General features: G+C 50.2%; 2 protein-coding genes across 3 annotated transcripts; one reads left to right on the top strand and one right to left on the bottom strand.

The window, feature by feature from the left end:
* Window positions 1–4,317: 4,317 nt before the first annotated feature.
* Window positions 4,318–5,305, top strand: LOC120643451. Of its 2 annotated transcripts, none has more exons than XM_039919819.1 (2): window positions 4,318–5,015; window positions 5,105–5,305. In XM_039919819.1, exons 1-2 carry the CDS (start codon window positions 4,656–4,658, stop codon window positions 5,222–5,224), a joined length of 480 nt encoding a protein of 159 aa, XP_039775753.1. In that variant the 5' UTR covers window positions 4,318–4,655; the 3' UTR covers window positions 5,225–5,305. The 2 variants fall into 2 exon arrangements, with proteins under 2 accessions (XP_039775753.1, XP_039775748.1); XM_039919814.1 differs by having other exon boundaries at window positions 4,334–5,015; window positions 5,143–5,305.
* Window positions 5,306–9,169: 3,864 nt separating this feature from the next.
* On the bottom strand, window positions 9,170–13,531 carry LOC120643442 (homeobox-leucine zipper protein ROC8-like). Its single transcript, XM_039919805.1, has 10 exons — window positions 12,825–13,531; window positions 12,609–12,726; window positions 12,308–12,493; window positions 11,741–12,217; window positions 11,455–11,553; window positions 11,143–11,355; window positions 10,888–11,068; window positions 10,516–10,778; window positions 10,332–10,421; window positions 9,170–10,218 (listed from the first exon to the last, which is right to left on the bottom strand). The coding sequence occupies exons 1-10, from the start codon at window positions 12,920–12,922 to the stop codon at window positions 9,832–9,834; spliced, it is 2,112 nt and encodes a 703-aa protein (XP_039775739.1). The 5' UTR covers window positions 12,923–13,531; the 3' UTR covers window positions 9,170–9,831.
* Window positions 13,532–18,339: the final 4,808 nt, after the last annotated feature.

Raw genomic sequence — 18,339 nt, 5'->3', positions numbered from 1 at the left:
CGTGGATGCCAGTCGCCGGTGCCGAGGAAAATCGGGAGATGGTTACAAGGACTGGGCTGTAATTTCTATTTCTTTCAAAAGTATCTTTGTAACATGGGCTGTAATCACCAAGAATATTAATGAAATATCAACCCGTTTTCTCAAAAAAAAAAAGCTAAGGAAGCTTCATCTCCCCCTCAAAAAAATAAGGAAGCTTTAAAAAAAGCTAAGGAAACTTTCCTAAAAAAACTACAATATGCTAAAAAAATATAGAAACCTTAATTAAAATATTGAAATTAGGGGTATTCTTATTCCTTTCACATCATTACTAAAAACAGTTGTTCTGTGAAACGGATTTTTCATTCCAAAGTTATATAGAACTTATGGCTACTTGGCGGCAATCTGGCCATCAATCTTCCAGGTCTTAGCCAAAAGGAAAAAAAAACACTCTGCGGGATTGAAGGACATAGGACGAGGAAGAAAAATAAAGAAGATTCTTGCCCGAACAGATTATTTCCCATCAAGAGCCTTTATCCCATTGAAAAAAAGGTCACTATCAACGATATAAGTTACTGCAAACACGTTGTTAGTTGCATTAATGGTCAAAAGCCAGGGACTTTGCTATCTCTTTTTTTTTTTGAAAAGCTCCAGGGACGTTACTATCATCATAAGTCTTTCATGCACTCATTTCAGTGGGGGCATGGGATAAGTTCATTTTCCTTTTCCTTGTTCAGTTTGGTTAGATTTTATGGAAACCCCCGACATGTTTCAGGACATCTAGTCATCTCATATTAAAAATCGGATCATTGACTAAACTTAAAACATGTCGCAGCAGCATCAATCAGGCCCTAGTTCGCTTCAAAATTCCAAAACTTTACAAGATTCTCCGTCACATCGAATTTTTCAATGTATGCATGAAGTATTAAATGTAGCTAAACAAAATAACTAATTACATAGTTTATCTGTAATTTGTGAGACAAATTTTTTGAGCCTAATTAATCTATGATGGGACAATAATTACCAAATACAAACGAAAGTAGTACAGTGTTTTACATCTAAAAGTTTTTCATCTAAACAAAACCTCAATATAATGGAGAGCTGCTCTGCCAGTAACGGCGAATGTGACTCCACAATTTATTTTGTGGTCCGTACTGGATATCAGCAAGAGACTATCTCCAACCATTCTCTCTTTTTAACTCCTCCTACTATATTTTACTATCTCCTTCCAAAAGATTCTTCCCCCTATAATTTCTTCTCTCCGACCATTCCCCCCATATCTATTCCCCCTATATACTATCACTCATTAACCAACTATTTATTTATCATTTTTATTTTTTTAAAAATCATACAGTATTTATACTATCATAATACGCATTATTATCATGTTATGGGGGCTCAAACGAGATTAATATCGCAAAGAAATGGTATGATTAGAGATATATGGAAAGGGAGAACTCACCCTATACGTTGGGGAATTTCAACTCCCCACTAATATAGGAGGAGTTTTGAGGGGAACCGTTGCATTGGATTTCCCCTCAAACACCCCTTACGCGGGGTGGGGGACGTATAGAGGGCACCGTTGTAGGTGGCCTCACCCCTGGCCCTCATTTCTCTGGAGCATGATGACTGAGACCTCGCAGGGGCTAGCTGTATGTAATGCGTGGCTTAAATTAACAACACTGGAGCCATCACACAGAGGTCATAAATGCCTCAAATCGCGCATTAGTTCGCATAACTACCCTGGAATCTATGGAGCTGCTCTGCCTGTTTCAAGTGTGATTTCACCTAATTTTTTGGCGGTTACAGTCGATTGGTTCATGTATATATATGCCGGCTGGATCTCAGCTTGCACCTTGTGTTCCATTGTTCATTCTTCTGTACTAATTGCTTGCTGTTATCATAAACTTCGCTGGTGGTTGTAGGTTGTTGGGTGTTGTTGTTGGCACGCACGTCAATGACATGTAGTATGTCTTGAAACGACAGCGACAAAAAGGTCTTCCTGAGGAACGAGGATAATTTCCCTAGCCCATGCCACACGAGTACAGTAGTAGATACCAGACAGCGGCACACGACATGCTTGACTAGTTGATTTATTTACGATGCTTGGGTCTTTTGTGTTTTTTTCCCCTTCATCCTTCTTTCTTTTTTTCTTTCTTTCTTTTTTTAATCGTGCTGCATGCAGCCGAGCTCTGCCAAAGCTTGGGGTTGTTCAAAATGGAGCCAGCTTTAAATAACATGCAGGGCCTTTAAAACAGCCACACTGCCATTGCATTGCATGCAGTGTAATGGCATGTCCAAACAGTGACGCCGCGCGACAGCTGAAAACTCATGATTAAAGGGGCGTTTAGTTCCCAAAATTAAAAAAATTTGGGTGTCACATCAGTGTTTGACCAGATGTCGGGAGGGTTTTTCGAACACTAATTAAAAAACTAATTTCAGAACTCATTTGGAAACCGCAAGACGAATCTTTTGAGGCCTTTGACCGCATCATTAGCACATGTGGGTTACTGTAGCACTTATGGCTAATCATGCCCTAATTAGGCTCAAAAGATTCGTCTCGCCGTGTACATCCAAACTGTGTAATTAGTTTTATTATTTAATTACATTTAGTGCTTCATACATGTATTCAAAGGGCAGGTGAAAATTTTTGGGTGAAAATTTTTGGGAACTAAACGGCCCCTAAACCTGCCTCTTCGGAGGGCAGAGAGAGAAGAGGGAGAAAGAAAAAAACGAAAGAAAGACCATTATCCAGGCCTTTCAGCTACCCTGACAGGAAGCTAGCTGGTTTGGACCCATCCAACGCAATCTGCAAGTAATGATCATGCAACAAGACAAGAAATGAAGTGTAGTACATGCACGCTGGTCCCGGCCGATGAACTCGACACGGCTGGATACCGCATTACTCAGTACACTTCAGAGTCAATTAGGCATTTAGTAAGCCGTGATCCACAGGCCAATAGCCATGCGAGGCGAGCCACTTAACTCCCCCAGCTAGATCGGCACGGCCACGCGGGGAGGGCAGCCAACCGGCCGCCGCGGCGCGGCCGATGAGCTACGACTCGTCCTCCCCAGCCTCCGGTCCGGCCCGGGCCTGCCTGCCGGCGAGCGTCGCCAACATCTTGCAGCGAGGAGGGCATGCCGATGCAGCCTGGCCTGGCCCTCGGTTAATTACTCCATGATAGGGTTTAGCGCTCACTGGACGTTCTGCGCCCGCGTTAATGGCGCTGCCGCAGGCCGGCTCCGCCTCCGCGCAGGGATCCGACGGCGACCGGTGAATCTCCTCGCAGGTCGACAAGATCTCTGCGGCTGTGTGTTTAGTTCCAAAATTTCTTTCTCCAAACTTTACTATTCATCTATCACATTAAATTTTTTGCCTCATGCATGAGGCATTAAACGTAGGTAAATAAAAAAACTAATTGTATAGTTTTGATGTACACTACGAGACGAATTTTTTGAGCCTAGTTAGATCATGTAGAACAACAATTACTACAAATAAATAAAAAGGACTACAATATGCTATAGTATCCGATGTAACCTTTTTACCACCATTTTACGATGCGACACAATCAGCACAGAAAAAGGTAAAGGTGCCTGTGTCGCATCGCGGGCTGAGGTAAGGTAGGTTACCCGTTTCATAAGCTTTGATCGGGCCATTTCCCATCCCTTTTCAGGCGATCGCGGGCGACGCAAGTCAGCGACAGGACCAGACGCCGGCGGGGCGGGCTCCCGAGATAGTGGCGCGGAGCTGCCGGAGATTTCCTGGTTCTTCTATTCTGGATCTGGGGAGAAAAAACTCAGCTTCAATGATGCATTGATGTTTCAGAAGAATCATGTCATGTGTAAACACGACTAAGGGGGTGTTTAGTTCCCAAAAACAAAATTTTTTGGGTGTCACATCAGCGTTTGACCAGATGTCGGGAGGGCTTTTCGAACACTAATTAAAAAACTAATTTTCAGAACTCACTTGGAAACCGCAAGACGAATCTTTTGAGGTCTTTGACCGCATCATTAGCACATGTGGGTTACTGTAGCACTTATGTCTACTGATGCCCTAATTAGGCTCAAAAGATTCGTCTCGTCGTGTACATCCAAACTGTGTAATTATTTTTATTATTTAATTACATTTAGTGCTTCATACATGTATTTAAAGGGGAGGTGAAAATTTTTGGGTGAAAATTTTTGGGAACTAAACGGGCCCTAAGAGAAGCACGGTCAGGCAGAGGGTGACCTGACTGTCTCGTCCTCGGGAAATTAAAATGAGCCACGGGCGCCGTTCCGCCGGGTATACGGACGGCCGCCAGACTTTGGCGGCAAGGAGCGGATCGCTTTCGAGATTCGGGAAAACGTGCAGGTTTGAATTTTTTTTCAAAATATACGGTGATATCAAATAGCGAAATAAGGGCCCGCAATATGATTAAAATAAGAAAGGATAGAAGGTCTGGGCTTCCTAACGCTTGTTCCGAGAAATATCTGCACCAAGCGCTCCTGTGCTGGTGTTCATCACTTGCGCACTTGAGCGTCATGGACGAGGAAGGGGATCTCGCCGCCGGCCCTTGGACCCGACCTGGGAGCAGGCAAGGAAATTGTTCATCTCTTTCTTCTTGGGTGATTTGCCATTTCTCGTGAGTAATTAGTAAAAAACTGATGTGGTTGGAGTGAGCACGTTGCCGGCGAGGATGCTGATCCTGTGCCGGCGCAAGTCCTCCGCGCCACTGCAGCCGCCTCCGGAGAAGGTGCTGCAGCAGTACCTCGAGGAGCAGCTCATCGCGCTGCTCATCAAGGGGCCGGTTGCTAAGCGCCTCGCCGTCGGCGACCCCGATGCCGAGAAATCCGGCCGCGGGGAGGGGTTGGGAACTGGATGCGGAGCACCTGATGCGTACACCGTCCATGGCCTCCGCTGCTACGGGCCACGGCGGATCAGGCACCTCCTTCCGGCGGTCGGACCTCCGCCTTCTCGGCGTCATGGGCCGCTCGCGCCCATCCCATCCAAGCCGGCCGAACTGCTGCCTTTCCTCTCCAACAAGAGTACCCCCATTGTAAGTTCTCTTCTTCACTCCCATTCTCCCCTCCATTCGTTGGCTATTGCGTTGCTTCCACGAGATGCGTTCTGGGTCCGTGCATCTAGTACTCTTGGCTCACCACCCGGAGAAAATGCAATGGCAGGACTCGTCGTCCGCGCGGTACATCCTGCACTACTACACTTACCATTTTTTGTTTGTTTGTGGTAATTATTGTCCTACCATGATCCAACTAGATTCAAAAGATTCGTCTCGTCGTGAACATCATAATTATGCAATTATTTTTTTATTTACCTACATTTAATGCTTTATGTATGAGGTAAAAGATTTGATGTGATAGGTAAATAGTGAAGTTTGGATGGAGAAATTTTGGAACTAAACACGGCCGGTCCATCACACTGTCACTGTTTCGTACTGCCGGGCGGCACAAAATCCGCTCTACTTCCAGAGCTCTGAAAACTCTGACTGAATAAACGTCGCTTTCGCGTAATAAACTGCGTGCTACCTAGGCAGACGGACAGGAACCCGTGCTTGCATGCATTGGCACTCCGTTTTCGTCCAACTCCTCGTGCAAATCGCGCCGCCACTCCCGCGCAGCATCATGATCCATGCCCTTGTTGGAGAACTACTGAGTGACCTGTGTCTTTCCGCAGACGACGGTCCCATTTGGTAAAATAATCAATTTGGTCTCTCAATTTCGTTGTAAGGGTCAAATTCATCTCTCAACTTTTAAATTAGTCAATATAATCCCTAAACTTTTATTTTAAGGGCATATTTGTCCTTATGCTGGTATTATACTCCATAATAATATTATATAAATACAAAAAGTCATGTTTACCCTTGCCTTCTTCTTTTCCCTCGTTAATTGCTACTCTTCATGCGTCCGCAATAAATACGATGCATGGATAAATAAAATTCTATGTTACAAATTAAACAGTACTTGTGACATTTAGCTTCTAAATGCACTGATACTCATGCCACGACACTAATATGCTTGCATTGGTTAAATGTTTTTTAATAATAATAAATTGTTGAGTAATTTAGAAGGGGAATGAGAAGGGTAAAGAGAACTTTTTGCATAAATCTAATGTTATTATAAAGTATAATATAGCATAATGATGAATTTGACCCAAAAATCAAAATTGAGTGACTATATTAGCCTATCTGAAAGTTAAGGGATGAAGTTGACCTTTAGATCAAAGTTGAGGAACCAAAATAATTATTTTGCCATCCCATTTTTTTCTGAATTCTAATACTTCTGACCTAGCAAAGGCCTTGGGCCCTGGCTGGACCGGACCCGAGAACGTATTTCAGGCTCGCTTCGAGCTCAGCCCAAACCCAGCCCAGGCCCAGGCCATGTATATTTTCCTTTTTTACTTTCACCACGAGCTTCCTCCGTAGCAGCAGCAGTACTGTAGGGGGGCAGTGCGAGTCGCCATCAGGGTTTACCTTTTCGGCGAAATTTCGCCGAAAATTTTGTTTCCGTAGTAGCCGGGAAGTGAAATTTCGGTACTTTTCGCCATTTTTCGTTTTGAAATTTAAAAATTCAAAAATATTTATAAAAAATTCGGAAAAAAATATGATAAAAAACTAGGTGTTCTTCTGAGCAAATAGGACTAGAACACACTCAAATCTAAGATCATTTGCTAGGCTAAAATTGCATTTTAGTTGAAAAACAAGGTTATTTGTAGTTTAATGAGGTAGAATTTGAGTTGGCATGAGAGTTAACGAAGTAGGAAAGCACAACTTTCAGAATGCTTTAACAATTCTCTATACAAATTGAATCCAAAAAAAAATTCAAACACTGTCACATGAATTGATAACCAATTCAAATCATGTTTGTCCCGGATTTAAAACAACTTTCAATTAGATCAACCAATATCTCTGAAATTTTATAGGCATATCCGCAATAACAAGAATAATAAAAGTCTAGTTGAGGCCTAAGAGAGAAAATGGAAGTTGTCACATGAAATGACAAGACTTTTAATTGGTAGTTTTTGAAATAATTAAATAACTTTCAAACCATTGCTCAAATGAAAAAGTTTCTGAAACAAAAGTTGTAGATCTCGAAAAAATGAACAAAGTTGGTATTCAAAAGTTTTTCATTTGACCTCGGGAACAGTAGAAAAATCACAACTGATATTATTTTCCGGTCGGAAATCACCGAATTTCGGTCGAAATCGCCGAAATTTCGGTCGGAATTCACCGAAATTTCGTTTTTTGAATTTGAATTCTCTTTCCGTTCGGAATTAGCGAATTTCGACGAAATTTCGTTTTCGGCAGTTGGCGGGATTCGATAAAAAAACGAAAAGGTGAACCCTGGTCGCCATGCACGTGCCATTCAGCAGCAAGCAGCGCGCGTCAAGCAGGCAACACCGTTGCGTCCCATGTCAACGGGCCAGCAGCACCTGGCACGGGCCTGGACCCGGGCAGCCAGGGGGATGAGTGGAGGTGGAGCACGACGGGAAGGAAACCAGAAGCGCGCGAGTGCCATCTCATCCCATCGCGTCGTCCTGCGATCGAACGAGCACGACCCCGGCCGATGGAAGGGAAAAAAAAACCAAACCCGCAGGCATTGAAGGCGGCGGGCTGGCCAACAAGAATTCCAGCTCCCGAACGCCGAAAATATGGGATCGATGGTGACAAGGCCTGCTGGATCGGCGCTGTTCGCACCAGCATGGCAAATTCATTGCGCCATTCAATACGGGGAGCGCCGCCGTGCGTGCTCACACATGCTCGCGCTCCGGGAGGCGCATGGCGGACGAGAGCTACGGCTCGCTCGCTCTCGGCCGCGGGCACGGCGGCACGGCCCAGCTGCTCCATCCTGAATTCCGAGGCTCCAAGTCCATGGTGATCCCATAGGTTCTTGTTCTTTCTCTCCAACCAGAATTACCCGTCCAAAGAAAGTCCACATGAACAGTTGCTTTCGCATGGAAGGCATGGAACAGCAAGCTACCCACGCGTGCACCCATGGCTGGAATTCCGGGGCTTGGCGAGGGTGTGGGGAACGCTAGGGTTACGGCCTCTCAGCTCTCTCTCTCTCGCTGTAGCGTCGCTTAATTCTGCCAGGGGAATGGCAATTCATACAGTACTCCATGCGCAACCACCCGTATTAATAGGGTGGGAGCAATTGAATTGAAAGGGGGAGGCCATGGCCATGGATGGATGCAAAAACATATGCTTGCATCGCAATTGAATGGCCTTCCCACCCCATAAATTCTGTAAACACAAAAAATATCACATCGAATATTTCGACACATGTATAGAGTACTAAATAAAATCTATTTACAAAATTTTTTATATAGATGGGCTGTAAATCGCGAGATCAATCTAATAAGCCTACTTAATCCATGATTTACAACCGTAATGCTACAGTAACCATCCGCTAATTATTAATTAACCATAGATTAGTTAGCATCATTAGATTCATCTCGCGATTTACAACACATCTGTGCAAAAAGCTTTGTAAATAAACTTCATTTAGTACTTCAAATTAGCATGATTCTATCGTAAATTTTTTTTTGCAAAACATCTAAACACGCCCTTAGTGGCGTGGCGGCCCCTACTTATTACAGCCTGCGCCCAACAGGCAGCCTCTTAATGCTGGAGCCTGAACACCACGTAGTACGCCTTCATTTTGCATCGCATCGCGAACAGATAATACTCATGCAGTGGGCTGATGAGGTGGACACCCAGCCCAGCCAGCAGGTGGCAAGAGTACCTAGGGCCGTGTTTGATTTGTGTAGCGCAAGCTACTGTAGTAAATTTTGACTAATAATTAGATATAATAAAAATATTTTATAAAATTAACTTTACAACTCCTACGTTACTTCACGAAACGAATCTAATGATGTCTTTGACTGCACAATTACTATAGTATCACTATAGTCAATCACGGATTAATTACTATCATTAGGTTTGTCGCGAAAAATTACTCATCCATGAAATTTTTTCCAAATAAACTTCATTTAGTGCTTCATTCTGACAAAATTATCTCGTAGCACAAGTAGCACTACTTGCAACCAAACACGGCCAGTACTACTACAACTGGTAGGAATAGGAGTGGTAGCGCACATCACAAAAGCCTATTCAGAAATCGACAAGCCTGTTCACAAAAGGGGGAGGGGGGGGGGGGGGGGGGCGGAGAGAACAAGAAGAAATAATCAGAGCACTGAATGATAATGATGCTTCCCTTAGTTTATACCACTAACTTTACTGGGGAAAAAATAGAGAGATTCAATGTTCACTGAAGAAGGCTTAACACCATTAGACAGAAGTCAATACCCGAACCATTCATCATCCTCTGCTGCGGCTACAAACTAGAATCATGGGAGCGGTGCAAATGGATGGCAAAAACTATGGGGGTGAGAGGGGGAGAGAGAAACAGAAACAGAACAGCGGACGGCAGCAAGAGGAATGAGGCGAGCATGGTTCGTTCTTGACTCCTCCGTTTCATGCAAAGCCTCGCAAAGCAAGCAAGCTTCAAACCCTGTAACACAGAGAGACTGGACACCTAGAGCAAGAGGAAAAGTTACCATGCATGGATGGACGGCAGAGGGGGAGGGGGAAGGGGAAGAGAGTTGAATCAATGATGGCAGAGCTGGCTGAGCAGCCCCGCCCCGGCCGGCTCCATGAATGGGCAGCAAGCAAGCATTGAAGCCCCCCAACCAACCAAGAGCGCAGCTCCTCCGTCGCGAACCAAACGCCTTGAAGGAGAATTCACTCCTCGCAGGCAGGCAGGCGGCCGGGGGTCGGGTGGGAGACCTACGCAGGCCAGGCAGGGGGGCGAGAGCAACGCATGCATGCACTCATCAATTCCGTGGATCCACCAGCATCAATGGCTGGCACAATTCAAGGCCGCCTTAATTTGCTCCACCGTGGTGCTGATGAGGCTGTTGACCGTGGCCACCGACTCGGCGTTCAGCTTCGACGACGGCAGGCTGCTCACCAGGATCTGGAACGCCACCGTCACCAGCGACCCCGCCGCCGGGGACCCCCCCAGCGGGCCGGCGGCGCTCGACGACGACGGCGCCGCGCCCGCCCGGCCGTCGGGCAGGATGGTGAAGCCCGACGGCAGCAGCGGGATGGCCGACGGGTCCTCGCCGCTCATCACCACGTTGGCCGCCGGGATGTCGATCGGCGCGTACACCACCAGCGACCCCGACGCGTCGGTGCAGCTCTCCTGCAGGATCAGCATGCTGTTCTGGCTCGCGTTCAGGCCCTACAAAAAGCACACATCGCGGATTACTTTTTTTTTGGTTCCATCGGGACATAAACACGTGCACGTCCTTTCCAAACAGTAATTCCCGGCGCGATCGACGCCTCCTTCCTTACTCGTAGCAAGGAGATGCAGTTCCCAGGGTGCGAGCCGTTGGGGATGCGCGACACCTCCTGCACCGGGTTGCCGTGCGACAGCACGTCCCACTGCACGCACGCATCATCGTATTCTCAGCCAGGTAAATAATTAAATTAGGGGAACCCGTACGTACACCGCAGCTATATGAAACGATTAGGGGACCTGAGAGCGCGTGTTCTCGTCGCAGATGAAGGCGAACACCCGGTCGCAGGGCACGGGCAGCCAGATGGACGTGGCGGCGCTGAGCACCACGCCGCTGGGCTGCCCCGGGTCCGTGCTGCGGTGCACCATCACGCGCACGCCCACGTCGTTGGGCCCCGACAGCGTCGTCCACCGGTGCAGCTGCGACGCGCTCAGGCTCGCGCAGAAGCCGCTCACCATCCGCTGCGACAGCTTCATCATGCTCCGGTTGCCTTCCGGCGTCACTGCAACACGAATCGATCTCTCGTCAGGGCCGCCGCGGACGGCCACGCCAAGCCATACCATACCATACCAAGTTACCAACACGGCAGCAACACCCGGCCCGCTTATTACCTCCTGCGATGTCTCTGGGCGGCATCCCGGCCGTGGCGAGGCAGGCGCAGCGCTCGCACGCTCTCTGCAGCGCGGCGAGCCACCGGTGCGCCCCGAACGCGGCGCCGCTCAGGATGAGGTCGCGGTAGAGGAGGTGGATGGGGACCCTGTCCTCGACCTCCATGTGCTCCACCCATGTCACCTGCACGCCCGCTCGCCAAGATTACGTACGCGCGGCGGCAACAAGCACATGGCGGGGGTGGAAATGCTGCTCACCTTGGAGTAGCCGTTGGCCATATCGGCGATGAGGCAGCCCGAGGGGAGGCGGCACGAGCGCGGCGGCGCGCCGAACCGGGCGTCGCAAGGCTGCAGGTCCACCGAGACGTCGGCGATCGCCCACAGCCCGTGCTCGATCTGCCGGCAGTAGCGGAGGAAGCACAGCTCGCGCGTCGGGACGACCGGCGACATCACGTGCAGCTCCTCGTACATCTGCGGGCACACGCACGCAGAGGAATGAGGAATTGGTCGTGAGATCAAGAGCGGACGCGACGTGCAGAGAACGATCGATGATGGAGCTAGCTGCCCTACCAGAACCAGCGACCCGCTCCGCCCGGCCATGCCGTTGACGAGGACGTCGATCGTACGGGCGTTGGACACGATGGCGGGGAAGAACTCCATCCACTTGCTCTGTATGCCAAAGGAAAGGAAACACACAGTGAGTGTGAGTTAGTGACCGTGTGCTCGTCACGCTTACGATTACGAAATTGCGGTTGGTGAAGAACGTACAGTAGTAGTAATAACAAAGATAATAAAAGTAGTAGCAGTACTGTCACGTAACGACTCCAAAGTGAAGAAAAAAAAACTCAATTGTTACCGAGTCCATGAACATGTCGACGAGGCCGATGGCGCTCATGAAGACGAGGCCCGAGTCGCGGGACCCCTCGACGTGCACGTCGGGGCCGCGGAACGAGCTCCCGGGCTTGGAGAAGATGCTGTCGTACGTGTCGACGTTGAGCACCTCGCGCCCGTCGGGGCCGGCGGCTCGGGCCCAGAGCTGGTCGCCGGCCTGCGCCATCCGGATGAGCTCGTCCATGGCGCGCGTCGCCATCTCGGCCATCATGGGCCGCTCCATCTCGGGCACCGCCGTCGGGAGGTGGAACGCCGGGTGGTGGCCGTACCCCGAGGAGCCGCCGCTGAGGAGGTCCAGGTCCAGCGACGGCCCCAGCGCCGGGCTGCCGAGCCCGCCGACGGACAGGTCCAGCGACGACGACATGGACAGCGGCTGCACCGGCGGCAGCTGCGTGAAGGGCCGGCCCAGGTACTTGGACGTCAGGCTCGACACCCGGTCAAGCTGCAATGCAACGCCGTGTGAGATGAGACAGACGAGAATGCAAGCAATGTGGGGTGAATAATGCGGTTGCGGGTGGGGCTTGAGGCTTGCCTCCTCCTTGAGGCGCGCGTTCTCCATGCGCAGCTTCTGCTCGTCGAAGTAGTCGTCGGCGACGGGCGGGCCGCCGCAGGTGGGGCAGATGACGTTGCGGAGGGCCTCGCGCATGGCGATGTTCTCGCACCGGATCTTGTCGTTCTCCGCGCGGAGGAAGCAGTTGTCCTGCCGCTCGTGCTGCGCCTGCGAACCCGGCCGGCCAAACCATCGACACCCAAATGAATGGCCGTCGCGTCTCGAACAGGAGAACCAACTGATGATCAGAAAAAAAAAATTAACAGTACGGTGGTGGTAGTACCTTCATCTGCGTCCGGCGATTCTGGAACCAGAACTTGATCTGGCGGGGCTCCAGCCCCAGCTCCCTGCTCAGCTGCATCCGCTGGTTCTCGTCCGGGTGCGGGCACTCCTTGAACATCCTGCCATTTGATGAGTGAGCAAAGAAAGAATCCAACAAAACGAACGAACGAACTGCTGATGAACGAGATGGGGAATGAAATCGGCTGGGGGCACTTACGCCTCGAGCTGCTGAATCTGGCGCGGGGTGTGGCGGTGGTATCTCTTCTTCCGGTGCTGGGCGTCGGAGCCGTCCATGACGTCGTCGCCGAAGTCCATCGCGTCGCGGCGCGCCCACGCCTCGCCCTCGCCCTCGCCTCGGACGGCGGCTTGCTTCGAGCGCAATCCGGGGAGGGGACTGCTCGGGCTGGGCTAGTCGACTACTCGTACGTACCACGAGGGGGAGGGGGGGTAGCTCTAGCTTCCACTCCTAGGCGCTATATAGCCTCGCTCCTATGCAAGAAATAGTGGCGCAGCAGCAGCAGCGGGGGTACGAGCAGTAATCCCGCTGGTCCTCACGAAGCAGCGCACTACAGCTCAGGAGGGGGGAGGCGCCTCGCTCGCTCGCTCGCCAGGAAGAAGAAAGAGAAACGGACGCTCGCTCGCTCGCACGCACCTATGTAATATCGATCGACCATCGATCAGTCAGGCCTCCGCTTGTTCCTCCTGGGCTGGCGCCATTAATTCGCTTCCACCCTTAACTCCCGCGCCCGCCTTCCCCTCTCTCTCTCTCTCCTCTCTCTGACGAGAGTGGACTGAGGCAGACAACAAGGAGCGAGCGGAGACCTCGCTCTCGCTCCTGCTGCCTGCGTTGGCGTCGCTGCGCTTGCGCGTGGAAGGAGGGAGTGATCAGTGGGGGCGACGACGCTGAGGCCGGGGAGGAGGAAAGAGGAGGAGAGAGCGGTAGGCGGGGCGGAGTAATAACCGAATTAAGAGCCGGAGGAGTATTTAGGGCAGTCCCAACAAGAAATTATACTTCTCAATATAAAGTGAGTTATTTTGATTTATATGCTCACTTGTCTCTCTTATATTTATTCTTGATTTGTGTGAAAACTTTGAGTCTTAATTTCTCTTTTACATAAATATACTGTCACGTCAACAAAACACGATAAATAGAATTGTTAGACTTCAGTTAGCTGGGCACTCTCCGCCCCACCCGCTCGGTTCGAGGCCGGCCCTACTGTTGCTTTCTTGGGTTTGCGTGGGAACAGCTGGAGCCATTTAAGGCCCAAACGGGTCGGGCCTGTTGACTTTTCTCGCCCACGCCCACCCGGCAAGTACGCCTTCCACCTCTCTTCCACTGTTTGCCCACGGTGCTTCACAGTATCTTTTGTGTTGGCTATGCTTCAAAACCGGCTGTCTTGCGTTCCAACAGGGCAGCAGCTCCAGGATCATGTGTAGCTGGAAGGGCTCCTGCTGGGAAACATTTGGCATCCAATAAACCCCAAGACATAATGAGAGAAGAATTCGCACATTTCTCTAATTAATTTGCTGCTATATATCAGAAGGTATTAATTGCTCATATCAGATTTTTTTTTGATTCTGAGAGAGGCAGTAGTGTCAGATTTTCCTTCCTCACTTCTAATGCAAGTGAGTGCAGTTAATTTCTTTTCAAGAGAGAACTCGGGAAAAAAAATGTTTGAAATGCCGCAGTATAATAGTACTATATGTTGGCACTTTAACATTCCTGTCATGACACTACTTCTACAATGAAGCAATAGATCCAGGGACTAGTGGTAAAAAAAAATATCCCAAGAAAATTGAGATGAAATTATACTACAACATGACGTGAGAATGTAATGATACCATGATTGTCCATTACAACTCTTGATGTGTGATTCTGCCTGAGACGGAACAATATCCAATACTAATAACCGTACTGAAATATCTGTAGATTTCACCTGGATCGTCTGAAATTATTAGCCGTAGCAATCTCGTAAATGACCCCAAAATATTTCATTTCAGCAACATCTGTTTCATTTTCTTGCCCGGGCGCACCTTGCCTTGGAAACTCGGACAGGTTGCAAGTTTAACAGGCCGGATCCTGAACCCGGATCCGACACTGCTGTAACCCTACCTGGAAAGGGACGAAGCAGCATTAAATCGTTGGTGGATTCCCAAATGTGATAATGGTATCGGGATCCAAAACCAAAAGATCAAACTCAAGACTTCCTTCTACGGGGTTAGGCTGGGTTGGATCCATCCCAGGGCAGACCAAGCAAAGCCGGCATGTTGGCACTTCCATGGCCTCACGCCCCATTTGGTGCATCAGACTGCACGAGCGTGCATGGGCATGGCAGACCAGCTCAAAGGTCCAAACTTGGGTGCCCCAACCCATGCAAAAATTCAGGTGCTTCCAAGGCCTAAGATTCTAAAATCTCGGCCGTAGATCGGTTAAAAAAATGTTGCAAAAGTTTGAACTCTAGTAGCCTGGCCATATTTTTTTTGGAAGTTTGTTTCCTAAGCCACAGCACTTGCTTCTTGCTTTGCTCCCCGTGGGGAGGCGTGCCGGATTGACCACTCTTTCAGTGGTAGTAGAATCACACCCTTTTTTATGATCCCCTAGAAGTGACACTGAAACATCAGCGGCGAAGGCCGATGTGATCTGCATTGACTTTGAACGGGTATAAATAAATGTAGGGGGCGTACGGCGTGAGAAGCCACACTGACTTGATTCAAAAAATAAAAAGGAGTAATCATATGCATTGATAGGAGAAGCATGCGGGTAAATTCGTGGTATTCAAGTGTTTGGACGTCCTTTTCAAGTTTTCATTTCCGGAGGTTCATGAATTGATAGATGGAAGCCCGGGATGGATCGAGTTCCCTTAAATTGTCCTGCTGGCCGCCTTTGGTGGGAGAAAGCTCATTTTTACCAGAAAGAGGATTGTCCCGCAAAAGTTCAGTCCGGCTGGGGAAGTTTAATTCTGGTGACACTCTCCATGACTCCTCGTCCCCGGCCGGCCTCCAATTGCATTTTGTAAATTATGAATTATTCCATTTTTATATTCGTGTATGTTAAGCAAATGTCACTATTTATAAATTCTGTTGTCTTTTTTATGAAAAGTATCTAATGGTCTATGGCTTGCTTGATCATTAGCTTAGTAATGTTGAAAGTGGAATAAAAAGAAAAAGGGTGCTGGTTTATTCTTTGATACTATTTGCTAGTTCAATCCTCTACAGTCCTTTTACCTCTCTAAGACTGAGTCCAACAGCGCGAGGCAAGTTTTTTTGCCTCGCGCTAGACACAGTGCCTGATCAATTCCGCCTCCAACAGATCACGCATCGCGCGAGGCATTCTGCCTTTGGAGGAGAGAGGGGATGCAAAAATACATCCTCTCTCTCCTCGAATGCATCCGGCCAGCGTCAGATGTAGGGCGGGGCGGAGCTGGGCGGCAGCCGGTGCGGCGAGGCGACAAGGGGAGGCGCTGCAGAGGCGCCAGGGGATGGCGGCGCCACCATGGTCGCGGACTCGCGCGGAGGCTCTCGCGCGGCGGCCGTGCTGGAGGCCCGAGCGGCCGCAGGGGCGGAGGCGGGCGAATCGAGCCAGGCGGAGCTCGGACGCGGCTCCCCGCGGGCGGCGGCGCCTCGGGCCGGCGGGCGGTGCGGGGGACCATCTCTGCTTGCAGTTCCTGCGCAAGCGAGCTGAGTGGGAGGCGGAGGTGCGGCCATGGCGCACCTGCTGCTGCACGGCACCCTCGACGCCACCATCCTTGAGGCCGACACCCTCACCAACCTCAACCGCGCCACCGCTTCGGGGGCCGGCGCCGGCGACCCGTCCTCGTCCGCCGTGCCGTGTCGCTTCCCGCTGCTCCTCGCCGCGGAGGCCACGCGGCGGCGCGCGGGGCGCTCTCCCTTCCCTCTTCCGCGCCGGGCCGCGACGGCGCGCGCTGGCCGGTCCGCGAGCTCCGCGCGCACGGCGGCCAGGCGCGTGGGGGCGAGGCCGAGGTGGCCGGAGGCGGGCGGGGAGGTGGAGGCGCACAGCTTCGCGCTCGCCGCCGGGGAGATAGGATTTCCTTTTGCTTTTGCCTCCGTGTTGTTGGAGATAGGATTTTTGCCCGCGAGCTGCATCCACTGTTCACGAGAGGTAAACTCGATTTGCTTCTCCAAAATGCACCTCGACTGTTGAAGTCAGTCTAACGCCTCCGTTCAGAGTTCAGACAATTTTTCATTTACAGGACGCCACGCTGCATGTACGAGTATTAAAAACTTCTGAAGAGAGGTCAGCCCCGGACGCAGAGGGAGCAAGTGCGAGGGGGACGCCGGGCCAGGAGGGGAAAAAAAACCGGAGTTGCTGGCTGGTGAGGAAGATACTCTACATTGAATAGCTATTTCTGGTTTCCATTTACTCCAATTCATGGCACCTCTTAAATGTTCTTGCTCTCGCATCCTGTGCATATCGATTGAATTCATTTGGCCGAGTTCTTGGTGGATGTATATATTTATCACGAATCATATCTTTGATGCAATCTTACATGACAAAAGTCCTTGATTTTTCTAAAAAGGATTTTGAATATATGCAACCTTTTTGTTAGCCCAACAAGACGCGTTGGGGCATCGATCAGGCTCAGTACGGAGTATTTTTTTTTCTTCTTCTTCTTGTCCACAACCACAGAGCCTACACAGGTGGTCGTGAGATGAGACGAGATCACGCGGCGAAAGACCAGCTCCCCAAGGACGTCCACGGCTGATTGCTTTATGATTCGCCTCGTTGTTTCCATTGATTTCCAGGGCTCCTCCGCCTCGCCGTCGCCCCCGCCCGCCGGCGCCACCGCGCCAGCGAGGCCGCGCACGGCCGGCGTGCCCTGCCTGAGGGCAGGAGCAGGACAGCCGCCGGGGTGGGTGCCGTAGCCCGTAGGAGGTGGAAAATTTTATGGGCACGGTGGTGTGGACTGTGCTGGAGTGTTGGCCCCGTCAGGGTGGGACGGACGACGGACCCACACGCCTCTGCCCCCCGTCCATCCGTTGACCTTTATGGGCCGGCGGTCGAGCGGACGGGCCTGAGTTGCATGCGCGCGCAGACAGGGCCGGAGCATCATTATTGGGCTTCTTTTTGGAAGGAGAATTGTCTTGGGCTTCATTTCTACGTTGGGCTTATCTTGCTTTAAAAGAAAAGAGGATGAAATGCACTAGCTGCTGCCTTAGCTCTTCGTGAAGAAAATCGAAGGCAACTCTGGTGGCATTTCCCGAACCACAACCGTTTGTGATGTGCGTGTGTGGACCATAGTTTGTGCCAGCGAGCCCTTAACTTTAAAAACCTACTAGATAGGATGGAAGGATAGACCAACACTGTCATCAGCGCTCGTTCACGTTTCCTTTCCTGGGATCTTTTTTTGTTTGGATGCTCTAAACAGCCGCAGCTTTCGCATTAGCACGTCCACAGGATCGCCGGGAGAAAAGATGAATCGGACAACAGAAGATAGCGTCTTCTGACTTGCTTGTGTCCTTCGCTCTGGCGCGCTCGCGGCTCGCCTTGGCGAGGTTTCACTAGCGCGTGCCGTGGTTGAGCTCGTCGTCATCCTTGGATCCGTATAAGAAAGAGGAAAGCAAGCCACGACACATGCACAACCGTGCAAATGGCCTTGCGAGCCGCATCGTGTTTCCTATCCCGAGGCCTTTTGGGTTCCTTGCTCAGTTGGCAATGGCAATCTGGATTGCACACTACTACGTCATCAGGCGTTACGGCTTTTCTGCCGCGC

Source organism: Panicum virgatum, chromosome 1K (genome assembly GCF_016808335.1).
Source record: "Panicum virgatum strain AP13 chromosome 1K, P.virgatum_v5, whole genome shotgun sequence".
NCBI classification, from domain to species: Eukaryota; Viridiplantae; Streptophyta; class Magnoliopsida; order Poales; family Poaceae; genus Panicum; species Panicum virgatum.
This window is presented reverse-complemented; position numbering and strand designations above follow the sequence as displayed.